Source organism: Dama dama, chromosome X, assembly GCF_033118175.1.
Source record: "Dama dama isolate Ldn47 chromosome X, ASM3311817v1, whole genome shotgun sequence".
Lineage (NCBI taxonomy): Eukaryota > Metazoa > Chordata > Mammalia > Artiodactyla > Cervidae > Dama > Dama dama.
In genome coordinates, this window is record NC_083714.1 from 97778859 (window position 1) to 97795004 (window position 16146).

A 16146-nucleotide genomic window follows, 5' to 3' on the forward strand; every position below is an offset into this window, starting at 1 on the left:
TAGTGAATTAGTGAACTTCATCTTGCCTAGACTATTACTGATGCAAGAAGCAGACAAGAAGCAAGCAAACCAACTGTTTCTAGCATCAGTTTCTGTCTTCCAACGTCACAATTCTTGTCAACACCAATTCATAAGGCTGAGAACAAATTAAAATGAAAAATCCCACATCCCCTTTTTATCATCTAACCACTTCATCCCCAGAGGACCTGTTAGTGACTGTATTTTTAGGTCCTGTGCACATCTTCAGATGATTGTCTGCATGGGGCCAGTTTCAAAATAAGGCAATCTCCCCAAGTACATATGGTTAGGTGATATGGGCTCATCCAGCCCACTTTATCAGAGACTTTTGAAGCCATGATTCGAAAGAGATATTTCTAAAGATGAAAGCATAGAAAGCACCAATCAAATCTTCATTGATTTGCTCTTTAAGTGAGTTATAGCCAAATGAACTACATATTTGCATACTTACAAAGTTTTTTTGGCCTCGGGTTGCAAGCACTTTAAAATACCTCGAAAAGCTGAAGTCCTCAGGTTTAGGAGCTCCTAGACAATGGTAACCAACCCAGTGTTCTTGCCTGGAGAATCCCAGGGACAGGGGAGCCTGGTGGACTGCTGTCTGTGGGGTCGCACAGAGTTGGACACGACTGAAGCAACTTAGCAGCAGCAGCAGCAGCAGCAGACATGGTCGAGCATATTGTTACAAAGTATCAACATATGAAAAATATGGGATTATGATATTTCAGGCATCCCTCAAAAACACTGACTTTTTTCTTCCATTGTGAAATCATTTATAATACATGGTCTCCTTCCGTTAAACTAGTGGGAAATCTGCAGACATTACTGGCCATGGCTTTGCCTCCTAAATGAAATAGTGGCCTCTAGGGGAAGAAATACCAGACCACCTTACCTACCTCCTAAGAAATCTGTATGTAGGTCAAGAAGCAACAGTCAGAACTGGACCTGGAACAACAGACTGGTTCCAAATCGGGAAAGGAGTACACCAAGGCTGTATATCGTCACCCTGCTTATTTAATTTATATGCAGAGTTCAGTTCAGTTCAGTCACTCAATCGTGTCTGACTGTGCAATCCCATGAACTGCAGCATGCCAGGCTTCCCTGTCCATCACCAACTCCCAGAGCCTACTCAAACTCATGTCCATCGCGTCAGTGATGCCATCCAACCATCTCATCCTCTATTGTCTCCTTCTCCTCCCACCTTCAATCTTTCCCAGCATCAGGGCCTTTTTCAGTGAGTCAGTTCTTCGCATCAGGTGGCCAAAATATTGGAGTTTCAGCTTCAGCATCAGTCTTTCCAATGAATATTCAGGACATATGCAGAGTGCATCATACGAAATGCCAGGCTGGATGAACCACAAGCTGGGATCAAGATTGCCGGGAGAAGTATTGATAACCTCAGATATGCAGATAACACCACCATTTTGGCAGAAAGTGAAGAGGAACTAAACAGCCTCTTGATGAAACTGAAAGAGGAAAGTGAAAAAGTTGGCTTAAAACTCAACATTCAGAAAACTAAGATCATGGCATCTGGTCCCATCACTTCATGGCAAATAGATGGGGAAACTTCATGGAAACAGTGAGAGGCTTTATTTTGGGGGACTCCAAAATCACTGAAGATGGTGACTGCAGGCATGAAATTAAAAGACACTTGGAAGAAAAGCTATGGCCAACATAGACAGCATATTAAAAAGCAGAGACATTACTTTGCCAACAAAGGTGTGTCTAGTCAAAGTTATGGTTTTTCCAGTAGTCATGTATGGATGTGAGATTTGGACCATAAAGAAAGCTGAAAAAAAAAAAAAATAAATAAAAATAAAAATAAAAAATAAAAAAAAAAAAATAAAAAAATAAAAAAAAAAAAGAAAGCTGAGCACCGAAGAATTGATGCTTTTGAACTGTGGTGTTGGAGAAGACTCGTGAGAGTCCCTTGGACTGCAAGGAGATCCAGCCAGTCCGTCCTAAAGGAAATCAGTCCTGAATATTCATTGGAAGGACTGATGCTGAAGCTGAAGCTCCAATACTCTGGCCACCTGATGCAAAGAACTGACTCGTTGGAAAAGATCCTAATGCTGGAAAAGATTGAAGGTGGGAGGAGAAGGGGACGACAAGAGGATGAGATGGTTGGATGGCCTCACTAACTCGATGGATATGAGTTTGAGTAAGCTCTGGGAGTTGGTGATGGACAGGGAAGCCTGGCATACTGCAGTTCATGGGTTCACAAAGAGTCGGACACAACTGAGTGACTAAACTGAACTGAACTGAGGGTAAGAAATAAGTGGACTGAAGTGATCCCCAGGTTGGATCTGACACCCATGCCAGATCATGATGACCATCATTCTGTTGATGCTTAGGATTTTGCGGGGGGAGAGGCAGTAGAGTCAAACGGAGCTGGCTTTAAACCCCAGCTCCGCCACTCACTGTGACTTGGAACTAATTACTTAAGCTCCCTAATCCTCAACTTCTCCCACCTCCCCAACAGGACAATTTCTGTAGGCAATAAATTAGAAAATGCATATAAAACAAAGGCAGATAGCAGACATTTGTCAGCCAGAAACAACTGTCTTCCTCTGGAGAGAGATAATTGATGAGAAGCTTAGAGAAGATGCTGCCCTGGCTGCTTCTATGAGGATATCACCAGAGTCAGAACAGGAGCCACATGTCTCACAGAAGGTGGTTAGGACAGAGAAGGCATGTGACATGGTGGTGGCACCAAAGGGCTAGAAGCAGTAGGGGCAGTATCCCTGAAAGAAGAAACATACACAGGATGTTATAAGAACCTATCCATCTCTGACTACAGATAGTCAGGTGAAAATATGGGGAAGAAAGCAGTTGGAAGCAGTTATGTTTTGTCATTCCTTGTAATTCAGTGGCACTAGATATGATAATGTGTGTCCTAGACTCTGTGAGCTTGGTTAGGTTGAAGGCCAGTGTCCAAAATTCCCTAATATCTTTCATTTAGGAATTTTGTGTGACCATAGAGCTTCCTTTTCTAGGCAGCAGCTGCTGCTTCCACTAAGCTTCTACTTATACTGCTCCTTTAACTGGATTTCCTGCTTCCAAGATTTTGGTTCTCCCAAGGCCGAAACTGGGACTCAAATGGTAAAGAATCTGCCTGCAATGCAAGAGATATGGGTTAGATTCCTGGATCAGGAATATTCCCTGGAGAAGGAAATGGCAACCCACTCCAGTATTCTTGCCTGGAGAATCCCATAGCAGAGGAGCCTGGCGGGCTCCAGTTTATGGGGTTGCAAAGAGTCGGACATGATTGGGCAACTGAGCACAGCAGGGCACAACACATGTTTATGCAGTATATAAAATCTCTTCGGAATGATATGGAAGAACTGGTTAAAATTTTCACATATTCAGAGAAAAAAGTGACATCATTTTCAACTGTCTTTTATTTCGCTAATAAAGAATAGGGATGTGGTTGAGCCTCTGCAGTTCTTCCTTAGCACAGAAAGCAGCAGGAGGGATTTGCAGCTACAGTCCTTGTAGACCTAAGCAGTAGAGAGACCTGGCTCCTGAGTGCTAGGGTGACCAACAGGTCTCAGTTTGCCCATGACTTCTGGTTTTAGCACTGAAAGTCCTGGGAAAACTGAGACAGTTTGTCCCTATTCCTCATTCTTCTGCTTCAGCCTTTAGCCAGCCAGGCCAGCTAGTAGGGCCAGAGATGGGAGCTCCCAGTAGTGGGATGAATGGGCTGTTTGCCCCCACAAACCACAGGGAACTCACACTTAGATGGTGGCTGGCAGGCACATGCTCTGCAAGGTATTCTCATCTGACAGACAAGGAAATTGAGGCTCAGAGAGGTTAAGTGATTTGCCCAAGGTCACACAGCTAGTCAGTGCTGGAGCCAGTCTGTCTGACTCCTGCAACGTCAACAAGGACCCTAGGGAATGTAAAGCTTTCAGAGACGCAGTGGGCCTGGCCTTTCTTAAAGCCTAAAAGCTCCCAGAGTTGCATTTTAACCAAATCAAACATTGTTCCTCTGAATCAACTTTGGCAGGCCTGGGTTACGAAATGGCTTTCTTCCCATCACCCCCACCCCCAAAGCAAAGAGAATAGATGTTCCAGGTTTTGGACCGAAGGAGCCATAGATATAAAACTGGCTTCCTTAGCTGTGCTCATAGTGGAAGTCTGGTTTTCACTGGAGGAATGGTAACCCACTCATCCCAACTTGGTCCAGCTTCCCTCCCAAGAACAGAATGAGGAAGTAAAACAGAAGAACAGCCAGCTAATAACAGGTAGTGGTGTATGTCATGATACTTGCTTACTTTTTGATTAGGTGAGGGTGGAATTCACTCTGGCTATGTAACAGGGGCTCCTTTTGCTAGGAAAGGGTAAGAGAATCCTCCAAAGCCTCATCTAGCAAAAAACCACTGAGCCACAGAAAAACAGGCCTAACAGATAGTAGAAGCTTTGGAGGATTTTGGAGGAGCACAAGGAAAGGTTCATAGAAGCAGTTGTACTTGCCCTTTCCCAACTAAGCAGCAGGCAGGTGTTAATTATATATAGGCAATTGGGCTGCTTTACAGACCCTGTTGAGATATTTTATAAAATATACTTGTATAAATATGGAGCAAAGGAAATCCTTACCATCACTGTTGTCAATTAATTTGTACATGCTGAGTTGTAGAACATCAGGGAGAAAGATCACTGGTGCTCGAGTGCAGGGGTTTCTGGGAATAATGAATTGAGGGATTGGCTTATTAAAGAAAACACAAAAAGAAACTGCTTTCTCCTCAAGGGCTGCCACAGGTTAGGCAAAGATGTTTTCTGTGAATGCTGTACTCAAGACCTGAATTAACTATGCCTCAATAAATCCTGGGGGCTTCCCAGGTGGCTCAGTGGGTAAAGAATCTGCCTGCAATGCAGGAGACGCAGGAGACTGGGGTTTGATCCCTGTGTGGAGAAGATCCCCTGGAGGAGGGCGTGGCAACCCACTCCAGTATTCTTGCCTGGAGAATCCCATGGACAGAGGAGCCTGGCGGGCTACAGTCCATAGGGTTAGCAAAGAGTTGGACAGGACTGAAGCAACTGAGCGCACATGCATGATAAATCCTGCACTCTTGGATTTGAATGAAGTCAGTTGATGTCTGTAGTGATTGAACTCAGCACCACACTCACTCCCACTATGAAACACCCAGCCTTGAGTGTTTAAGAGTAGAGATATCAGTGCTATTTGCGTTTTAATGTCAGATAGAACTGCGTGCAATATGTTCTGATTTAAGAAGCATTTCAGTATGTACAAGGATCCAGTGGCCCTTCCTAACTTCTTCCTATCTGCAGCACCAGACATATTGCCACAGGAATGTGGCAACTTGAACCAAGAGGATTACAGATGTGCCTCATTTTATGAACTATCTGTGTGCCTATAAACATGGCCACCAAAAAACAATTCCCATACATAATCCTGTTTTCTATTGCCTCCCATAGTAACACTAGAGATGCAGTCTTCTGACAAATATTGTAGTCCCAAGATGCTGCAAAATCTCAAAAATATCAAACATTGACCATCTTACTTGAGAAGGAAATTTTCAACTGTCTTGATAATGTCTTAGAAATAAAAATATTAATCACTTAAAGAAATAATAGTTCAGGGTATCTTTCATAGGACAGAATTGATGTAGGTGCCTTTCACTACCTACTTCAGAGTGATGCTGGGAAGTTTCAATAACAAAAGTAAAAGCACTTTATCCATTGCAAAGCTCTGTATGCATGTGAATTCTCCTTACTTTTCTAATTATTCTTGGATAGTCACTTTAAAGAAACAGAAGAACTCCCCATCTGGAAATTGGAAGTAATACTTCACATGGTTGTGGCAAGGGGTCAATGAAATGATGTTATCTGGAAACTGAAAATCCTGTTACATGATAGGCGAGGGCTCTTCTGCTAATGCCTCACTTTACAGGCTGTATTTTTTGGTTTGTTTCTTCCAATTTTTGTCTCATGTCCTTGTTAAGCTTAGTGACCCTAGGCAGGTAAAGTTTCGTTTGCATGCACATATTTTATTGACTTGTGGTAGCCTATTGATTGAGTGGCTTTTTAGCTTCTGCTTGTTCAAACTGACTTCTGGGAGCCGCTTATTGGGTTTTTAAGTAAACCATGGTTTATTTAGAAACATCTCCCCAATGGGGACAGAGTTTAAAAAGAAAGAAACTATAGGAATTTTACCTTCTCTCAACCCATTAATGGGTGTTTTTGAACACTAATGGATTAATGGATATTTGTAGAAGTTCAGAGTTGACAATATAGAGCCTGAGTTTAGAACTTGGTACATTATTTACCAGAGACATATTAACACCAGAGGCATTGGTTTCTGCAAAAATCCCCCAGTCAATAACGTGTTAAGAAACTTTTAAATGGTCTTCTAACCTTTCTCCTTAATTACTATACATAAATAACATAAACATTTATCTGCTACCAACTTGGTAATATATATCTTACATATACAGGCACACAAACTCTGAACTCATACACTGCAACCTCTTCTGTTGCCAGCCAGGAATACCCACCACTCACTCATTTTGTCATCTAGAGGAACTAAGAGTAGTTACAGTTCAGAAATTGCAAATTGCTTGTCTGTGGCATGATTTTGGCCTCATCTATGTTTTGTTTGGCCCTCTCAAGTTTTTTGTTTTAATTTAATTAGTAGTTAATATGTCCATATTCCAAAACTTCACACAAATTTTCAACTGGATTGCCAACTTGTCTTGAAAAATGGAATGAATTGGTAATAATTCATTCAATAATTCATTCAATAATCCCCTAGAACTTAGCAGCAACTAGGCTTGGGCTCGCCAGTTCCCCTGCTAGGTTGTTGACTCTTTTGTAACCAGCTAGCCTTCTATGGTCATTGAGTAGACAGCCCTGCACTTAAAACTAATGCATTCATAAAGACCAGTTTAATAGCATGGAACAGAGAGGAGATAATTGTGATTTGGCCGGTGTACCAATGGCAGGATGTGTGAGTGGATAGCCACTATCTTAGTGGAACCTCTCATTTGAACCAGAAGGTAAACATTTAACACGATGGACATGAAGCTCCCAAAGCTCCTTCAAATGATTCTCTGAGCTCATATAACTTCATGTTTGTCTACATGGATTATCTGTCCCTCTACCTCCAGGGAAGGTGCTTGCAACTTCTTTAGCTGCTCCTAAGGGCCTAGCAAACAGTGAGGTCAATAGTAGGAGCTCAGAAAATATGAAGCATTCTATCCAGTGATAGATGCACCATAAAGTCTTTCTTTTTTTAAGTATAGCAATATGAAGTTTATTAAAGTAAACTAACACGCATGCAATTAAAGCTATCCAGTCCTTACAATTAAAGTAGCTAGATATTGGTTACATGGCTTTTACCCTGAAAGAAAACAATTCTTAGTTAACTGAATCACCTGTCATTTTCTTTCTTTTCTTTTCTTGACCGTGACAAATGCTGAGTTCATGAAATGAGAACTGAACATTTTGATGATTTGCTTTGTCTCCAGATTAATGGATTAATTAGCTAATTAATTAACTGGTTTTCTGTGTGCCTAGGTGGATAACATGATTAATTAGTAGGGCACAAGTAAAGGAAGAAAAGGGAACATTTCTTAAGTACCAGGAAGGGGAATTAAACAGTGATCATTACTATAGGTTGACAGAAAGAAGTAGCTGGGGAGAAGAGGCTGAATTCTATTTGTTTTAGTATGTCAAATCATAGGGTATGGCAATTTTCTGAGGGAACCAGAGGGTCCAGGGTTCTGGGAGTCTTCTAGAGAAACAAATCCCCCTCCTCATTTCATCATTGCCACCTCACCCCACCATCCTAATCCTGAAAGCAACAGGAGGAGAAGGAACCTGGGTATGGCAGCAGGGGTAAGAAAAAGCAGTTGAAATTAAGAGATGTTTTAAACTTAAAATGGAATGGGGGAAATATCCAGCCAAAAACTGTAAATAAACTATTACAAAGGATACCATACGTGGTAAAATAAGAACAATGGAAGAATTTAGCAACTGACAAAGTAAAATAGCTTGGGAAAGGGGAAGAAATAACAGATGTGGCCTCAGTTGTACAAAGTTGGAGCACTTAAAATTTTGAACTTAAGTCTTTGGCAGAGAGAAGTAAATATGACTGTCTATGTATCATGAAGACTTAGTGTGGAACAATATATGGCATAAAGTTGACAAGATTGGGATAGAGAATACCAAATGCCATCACTGAGAATATATTCCATAGGCCATCCGACCAGAGGAAGAATGATGGAATCACAGAGCTTACACAGAGTTGTCTTCTCATTGATGACTCAATTTCAACAATTTGAATGTAATTTCTCACTCTCCATGCCACATTCCCACAAGATCTTTTTATCTCTTTGTCTTGACTCCTTGGCACTATTCTTTTGTAAACATCTCAAGGGTGGTACAATAACTTGGAAACTCCCATAAGTTATCAAGATGATTCAGGTAAACTTTGATTGCTATGAACTGACTTTTCAATTGACATACAGAGGCTCTGTCCATTAGTACTAACTTATTGGTTAAAGAATTGAACAGATAGTATAACAGATGTGGATATATTTGGGAGAGCGGGAGTAGCAAATGATTGTTTAAGTGGGTCCCAAACTTAAATACTTGCTGGAATCGGGTGCCCCATTTAAAGGGAGAAGCTGCTACTCTGTTCCCGCAGACTGTTGCCATGTGAAAATGTAGGTCCCCTGTTACCAGATGTTCTGATTTTTTTAATAGAAACTTGGATTTTTATCTTAAACCTTCTGCTTTTTAAATATCATCAATTAATTAAGAACTGAAAAACACAAGGTGGGCCAAGCAAACACTTCCACAACCACCAAATGGTGAATTCTAATTTAGATGATGGATGGAATTCATGGTAGAGCCTTGATTTTATGAATTATGTCTGTCTCTTCATCCATTCAGCATGGGCTTATTTGCAGCTCGGTGGGTGTGAGTTCTCCCAAATGGTAGTCTTGCATGTTGACTTGTATCCTATAAGGTTACAATGGGGAAAGCCTCCCCAGTGGTAACATGGTAAGCAGACTCTATGCTTGGTTAGAATCAATCTGTTCGACAAGTAACAGAAAAATCAGTTGGTAAAACTATGAGATATGTAAATAAAGTAATAAGATGGTAATTCTTTTTCATGCACTTTTTGCTCTCACCAGATCATGAATCCCTTGATGGCTATCGTAAAGACTTGGGATTTGGTTCTAAAACTGTTGGGAAGCTACTGGAGGCTTGCGAGCAGGAAAGGATATGATCCAACTTATTATTCAAAAAGAACACTCTAAAATAGCAGATAGGAAAGCCCTGTCTAGGCCTGCAACCTGAAGACTTCCAAAATATCTGCCCTTACTGAACTCAGCGTCTCCCCCAACCATTTGTTCTTCCCTAGGAATGTAGCTCTTATATTTGTGTTCTGTCTCTCAATCCCCTCCTCCTACCACAAATGAAAATGTTTTCCATGGTTGTTGGACCATGTGTCCTAAGAAACTTAGAGCCTATATGATTTGGAATGTGTTATCCAAGGGTAACCAATGCTTTTTCTGAATAAACTAACTACTCTGTATTCTTGCCTGGCCCTTAGGCCATTTCTCAGATATGTGACAGGGCCTTCCAGATATCTGAACTTCTCAAATGAGAGGACAAGTGATATGGTCTTGCAAATTGACCTAATTACTCAAAGCTATGCTTCTATCTTTCAGAAAATACTGAAGGAAGGACCTCTTCTAAAGAGCTGTAACTCATTCAAGAGATGGAAGCTTAGATATTTTCTAGTTCGAGGACAAAGGCTCTGCTTTGCACACCATCCTGCGGTAAGAGAATACACACACACACACACACACACACACATGTGTATGTATATGTATACAATCTTGTCAATTGTGTTAGTAGGTAGGTACCAGGAAATATTTTGAGAGGAGATAAACCAAGAGGTAAAGACATGTTAGCAAGAATTAAGGTGGATAATCCTAATCTGCTCCACTATGTCCCTAGCTAGACCATATCCCATTATGTTGTTGCTGTTCAGTCCCTAAGTCATCCTGGACTCTTTGCAATCCCATGGACTGCAGCACTCCAGGCTCCCCTGTCCTTCACTACCTCCAGGAGTTGGCTCAAATTCATATCTATTGAGTCAGTGATGCTATCTAATCATCTCATCCTCTGCTGCCCCTTTCTCCTTTTGCCTTCAGTCTTTCCAAGCATCAGGGTCTTTTCCAATCTTTACATCAGTTGGCCAAAGTATTGGCACTTCAGCTTCAACATCAGTCCTTCCAATGAATATTCAAGGTTGATTTCCTTTAGGATCGACTGGTTCGATCTCCTTGCTGTCCACAGGACTCTCAGGAGTCTTCTCCAACACCACATTTCAAAAGCATCAATTCTTTGGTGCTCAACCTTCTTTATGGTCCAACACTCACATCCATACATGACTACTTGAAAAAATATAGTTTTGACTAGACAGACCTTTGCAGGCAAAGTGATGTCTCTGCTTTTTAATATGTTGTCTAGGTTTGTCACAGGTTTCCTTTCAAGGAGAAAGCATCTTTTAATTTCATGGTTTCAATCACTGTCCATGTGATTTTGGAGCCCAAGAAAATAAAATCTGTCACTACTTGCACTTTTTCACCTTCTATTTACCATGGAGTGATGGGACCAGAGGCCATGATCTTAGTTTTTTGAATGTTGAGTTTCAAGCCAGCTTTTTCCCTCTCCTCTTTCACCCTCATCAAGAGGCTCTTTAGCTTCTATTTACTTTCTACCATTAGAATGATATCATTTGCATATCAGAGGTTGTTGGTATTTGTCCTGACAGTCTTGATTCCACCTTGAGCTTCATCCAACCTTCATCCAGGATTTGAAATAGCTAAGCTGGAATTTCATCACTTCCACTAGCTTTGTTTGTAATGATGCTTTCTAAGGGCCACTTTCACAGCATCATCTTTTAGGATTTGAAATAGCTCAGCTGGACTTTCATCACGTCCACTAGCTTTGTTCATAGTGATGCTTTCTAAGGCCCACTTGACTTCACATTCCAGGATGTCTGGCTCTAAGTGAGTGATCACACTATCATGGTTTTCTGGGTCGTGAAGATCTTTTTTGTATAGTTCTTCGGTGTATTCTTGCCACCTGTTCTTAATATCTTCTGCTTCTGTTAGGTCCATACCATTTCTGTGCTTTATTGTGCCCATCTTTGCATGAAATGTTCCCTTGACATCTCTAATTTTCTTCACCAGGTCTCCAGTCTTTCCCATTCTATTGTTTCCCTCTATTTCTTTGCATTGATCACTGAGGAAGGCTTTCTTATCTCTCCTTGCTATTCTTCCGAACTCTGCATTCAGATGGCTATCTTTCGTTTTCTCCTTAGCCTTTCACTTCTCTTCTTTTCATAGCTTTTTGTAAGGCCTCCTCTACAACCATTTTGCCTTTTTGCATTTCTTTTTCTTGGGGATGGTCTTGATCTCTTCTTTCTCTACAATGTCATGAACCTCTGTCCATAGTTCTTCAGGCACTCTGTGTATCAGATTTAATCACTTGAATCCATCTGTCACTTCCACTGTATAGTCATAAAGGATTTGATTTAGGTCAAACCTGAGTGGTCTAGTGGTTTTCCCTACTTTCTTAAGTTTAAGTCTGAATTTTGCAATAAGGAGTTCATGACCTGAGCCACAGTCAGCTCCTGGTCTTGTTTTTCCTGACTGTATAGAGCTTCTCCATCTTTGGCTGAAAAGAATATAATCAATCTGATTTCAAATCCTAAAAGATGATGCTGTGAAAAGTGCTGCACTCAATATCCAAGCAATTTTGGAAAACTCAGCAGGGGCCACAGGACTGGAAAAGGTCAGTTTTCATTCCAATCCCAAAGAAAGGCAATGCCTGAGAATGCCCAAACTACCATACAATTGCACCCATCTCACATGCTAGCAAAGTAATGCTTGAAGTTCTCCAAGCCAGGCTTCAAAAGTACATGAACTGTGAACTTCCAGATGTTCAAGCTGGATTTGGAAAAGGCAGAGGAACCAGAGATCAAATTGCCAACATCTGTGTTGGGTCATTGAAAAAGCAAGAGAGTTCCAGAAAAACATCTATTTCTGCTTTATTGACTATGCCAAAGCCTTTGACTGTGTGGATCACAACAAACTGTGGAAAATTCTTCAAGACATGAGAATACCAGACCACCTGAACTGCCTCCTGAGAAATCTGTATACAGGTAAAGAAGCAACAGTTAGAACTGGACATGGAATAATAGACTGGTTCCAAATCAGGAAAGGAATACAGCAAGGCTGTATATTGTCACCCTGCTTATTTAACTTATATGCAGAGTACATCATGAGAAATGCTGGACTGGATGAAGCACAAGCTGGAAATAAGATTAAGATTGCCGGAAGAAATATCAATAACCTCAGATATGCAGATGACACCACTCTTATGGCAGAAAATGAAGAACTAAAGAACCTCTTGATGAAAGTGAAAGAGGAGAGTGAAAAAGTTGGCTTAAAACTCAACATTCAGAAAACTAAGATCATGGCATCTGGTCCCATCACTTCATGGCAAATAGATGGGGAAACAGTGGAAACAGTGACAGACTTTATTTTGCAGGGCTCCAAAATCACTGCAGATGGTGACTGCAGGCATGAAATTCAAAGACGCTTGCTCCTTGGAAGAAAAGTTATGAGCAACCTAGGCAGCTTATTACAAAGTGGAGACATTACTTTGCCTACAAAGGTCTAGTCAAAGCTATGGTTTTTCCAGTAGTCATGTATGGGTGTGAGAGTTGGACTATGAAGAAAGCTGAGCACTGAAGAATTGATGCTTTTAAACTGTGGTGTTAGTGAAGACTCTATTGAACCAGTCCACCCTAAAGGAAATCAGTCCTGAATATTCATTGGAAGGACTGATGCTGAAGCTGAAACTCCAATACTTTGGCCACCTGATATGAAGAACTGACTCATTGGAAAAGACCCTGATGCTGGGAAAGATTGAAGGCAGAAGGAGAAGGGTACGACAGATGATGAGATGGTTGGATGGCATCACTGACTCAATGGACATGAGTTTGAGTAAACTCCAGGAGTGGTGATGGACAGGGAGGCCTGGAATGCTGCAGTCCATGGGGTCGCACGCAAAAGTCAGACATGACTGAGGGACTGAACTGAAGGCCCACTTGACTTCACACTCCAGGATGTCTGGCTCTAGGAGATTGACCACACCCTCATGGTTATCTGGATCAACAAGACCTTTTCTGTATAGTTTTTCTGTGTATTCTTGCCACCTCTTCTTAATCTCTTCTGCTTCTGTTAGGTTCTTAGTGAGCCACTTCATTCTTTCTGGCCTGAGTGCATGCTAAGTCACTTCAGTCGTGTCTGACTCTTTGCAACCCTAGGTACTGTAGCCTGCCAGGCTCCTCTGTCCATGGGATTCTCCAGGCAAGAACACTGGAGTGGGTTGCCATGCCCTCCTCCAGGGGATCTTCCTGAGGCAGGGATCAAATCTGCATCTCCTGCAGCTCCTGCATTACAGGCAGATTCTTTACCCCTGGGCCACCAGAGAAGCCTCAATCTTTCTGGAGCTATTAGTAATTGCCCTGAACTCTTCTCCAGTAGCATATTGGACACCTTTCAACCTGGGGGCTCATTTTCCAGTGTCATACCTTTTTGCCTTTTCATACTGTTCATGGAGTTCTCCAGTCAAAAATACTGGAGTGGGTTGCCATGCCCTCCTCCAGTGGACCATGTTTTGTCAGAATTCTTCACTATGTCCTGTCCATCTTGGGTGGCCCTGCATGGCATGGCTCATAGCTTCCTTGAATTATGCAAGGCCCTTCACCACAACAAGGCTGTGATCCATGAAGGCAATATCCTACTATATTCTCCAGCATAAATCTTTAGTTTTAAATAATCCTGGACTACATAAGCTTTCCTATAAATCCACATATAAGTTTTGGGAAGAGTTGTGTTTTTGGTTTAGTTTGGTTAATTTTCTGTTTGTTACATGATATATAAATCAAAATCATGATGCTAAATAAATCCAGCACTCAAGCCAAAGATATAATGGGATTATAACTGCCAAAAATGCCTGTTAGTGTGCCTATGTGTGTGTTTACTTTTTAGTGTATCTTTGCCTCAATAACCAGATGGTTCCTTTTCCCTCTCCCTCTCATACCTTTCCAGTTTGCACGCTTTGAAACAATTGATTTGTCTCAAGTTGCCTTGGCAGAAAGCAGCTGTAGAAACCTTTGCCACAGTTTTTGCGTAAGTAAAATTAGGATTGCCTGAATGGGCAAGGGTGAGAGATAGCTGGGAAGAGGGGTCTCCATACCAACCTGTCGCCTGTTTGGAATTCAAATTTCCCAAGTCTTCTTTGATCCCAAAGTGTGTTTGGAAATCCACTTAAAGTAGCATTGCAAATGAGTGCTAGAGATTATTCATGTGAGTATTTTCTATCAGCCCACTGATGGGGGAAAAACATGATTGCCCTGGTCTCTATTACCAGTTTGATATAAAAGCAGAGCTGATTTCAGGATTGGGGTGGCTATTTCAAAAATCAATCCTTCTGGTGAAGGTAATTTAAATGAATATCATTGAGAGGCTTTCAAGAGACTGCTAATATGTTGTAGACTATATCAAGATATTTGAGCTATGTGACATTCTCTCCTTTGATGAAACATAAGAATCTAAATCCAAAGTGAAAGTTACTCTATGCTGAAATTACTAATGAGAGTACCTCAAAGAAAGCAGAGGATTTTCTAGGGATATATTCAAGGGCATGTCACTGCTAAAATGTCATAAGACGGTCATTCAGGTAAATTCAGAACAGAAATCTCACTGAAAAATAACAAGTCTATTGGCCCAAGAATTCTCCTACCCATCTCCTCACAAAAATGTTTTTTCTCAGCCTCAGTGGTGGGTTATGGAGAGCAGGATTCCTCTTCAAGCAGGTGGAGAGTGGTACTTAGCAGACTAAAGAGCTACGGGCCCAATACCCTGCTTCCATGGCTGGTCCACAGTCTATTCTCCTTTGAAAGGAGAACAGTTGAAAGGAGACCCTACTCTCATTTCTCTCTCATTGCATCATACTGACCCAGGAAAAAGCTGAGGGTTCTGTTGACCCAGTTCCAAAAATCTTAACTTTTTAGTGATAAGCATACAAGATAATGTTTGGGGTATCCATTCTACAAAAATTCCAAGGGCTAGGTTTCCCCTTAGCCTAATTAAAACACAGAGGCACTATGCGTCAACCCCACATAAGAATGGGTTTAGACCAAAGGAGTGACTGTTGTTACTAATTCCAACGAGTCCCTATTGCCATTATCACAGAATCATGCTGTGCTACATTCACAAGAAGAACAAAATTGTCTGTTGGTGTAGTGAGCTCTAGCTGCAAGATTTGGGCTTGGGGTGGCGGGCACTGGTAATGAAGATAAGTAAGGCCATTGAAGCAATGGCTAATGCTATAGCTATCCATGCTCCCTCCTGCCCTTTGGGAAAAGATGAAGTTAGCATGGTCTATCTCTGCTAGACCCTCAACATGGCTTTCTCATAGTTTCTGCAAGGTTCTTGCACCAAGCAGGATTAAGAGAGAAAATAGTAAAATTCTCTTCAGATTTTCCCTAACCATAAGAAAGAAAGAAACTGGATTTGTAGTTTCCTCACTGCAGTCTCACTCTCCCCTCAAACAGAAATAGGCACAGCCTGATGAAAATTAAACACTTTTACCATTTCAGGTAGATAGAGCAGCAAGTAAGCAAGTAAGATTTTCAGGCAACTTTATTTGAGTAACAGATGGGTGCTTGGCCTAGTGTTTAAGAGCATGTGTGCTGGAGCCAAAGAATCTAGACTCAAATTCTGGCTTAGTTTCTTACCTACTGTTTTGCCCTGAGCAAGTCATTTAACTCCCTTTGCCACAGAAAAAAATATTAGAAAGATGGTAATGATAACCCTATATGCAAAACAGAAAAAGAGACACAGATGTACAGAACAGAATTTTGGACTCTGTGGGAGAAGGCGAGGGTGGGATGTTTCGAGAAAACAGCATCGAAACATGTATATTATCTAGGGTGAAACAGATCACCAGCCCAGGTGGGATGCATGAGACAAGTGCTTGGGCCTGGTGCACTGGGAAGACCCAGAGGGA

General features: G+C 41.4%; 1 protein-coding gene across 1 annotated transcript in view; it reads left to right on the plus strand.

Annotated features, from left to right (window-relative positions):
* The window catches only part of DGKK (diacylglycerol kinase kappa), a 161339-nt gene that overhangs the window by 37560 nt on the left and 107633 nt on the right, over positions 1-16146 (plus strand). The window contains exons 4-5 of the mRNA XM_061137620.1: positions 9720-9830; positions 14184-14264. Of these exons, the coding sequence (XP_060993603.1) occupies positions 9720-9830; positions 14184-14264 (192 nt within the window). The remainder of the gene's footprint in view (positions 1-9719; positions 9831-14183; positions 14265-16146) is intronic.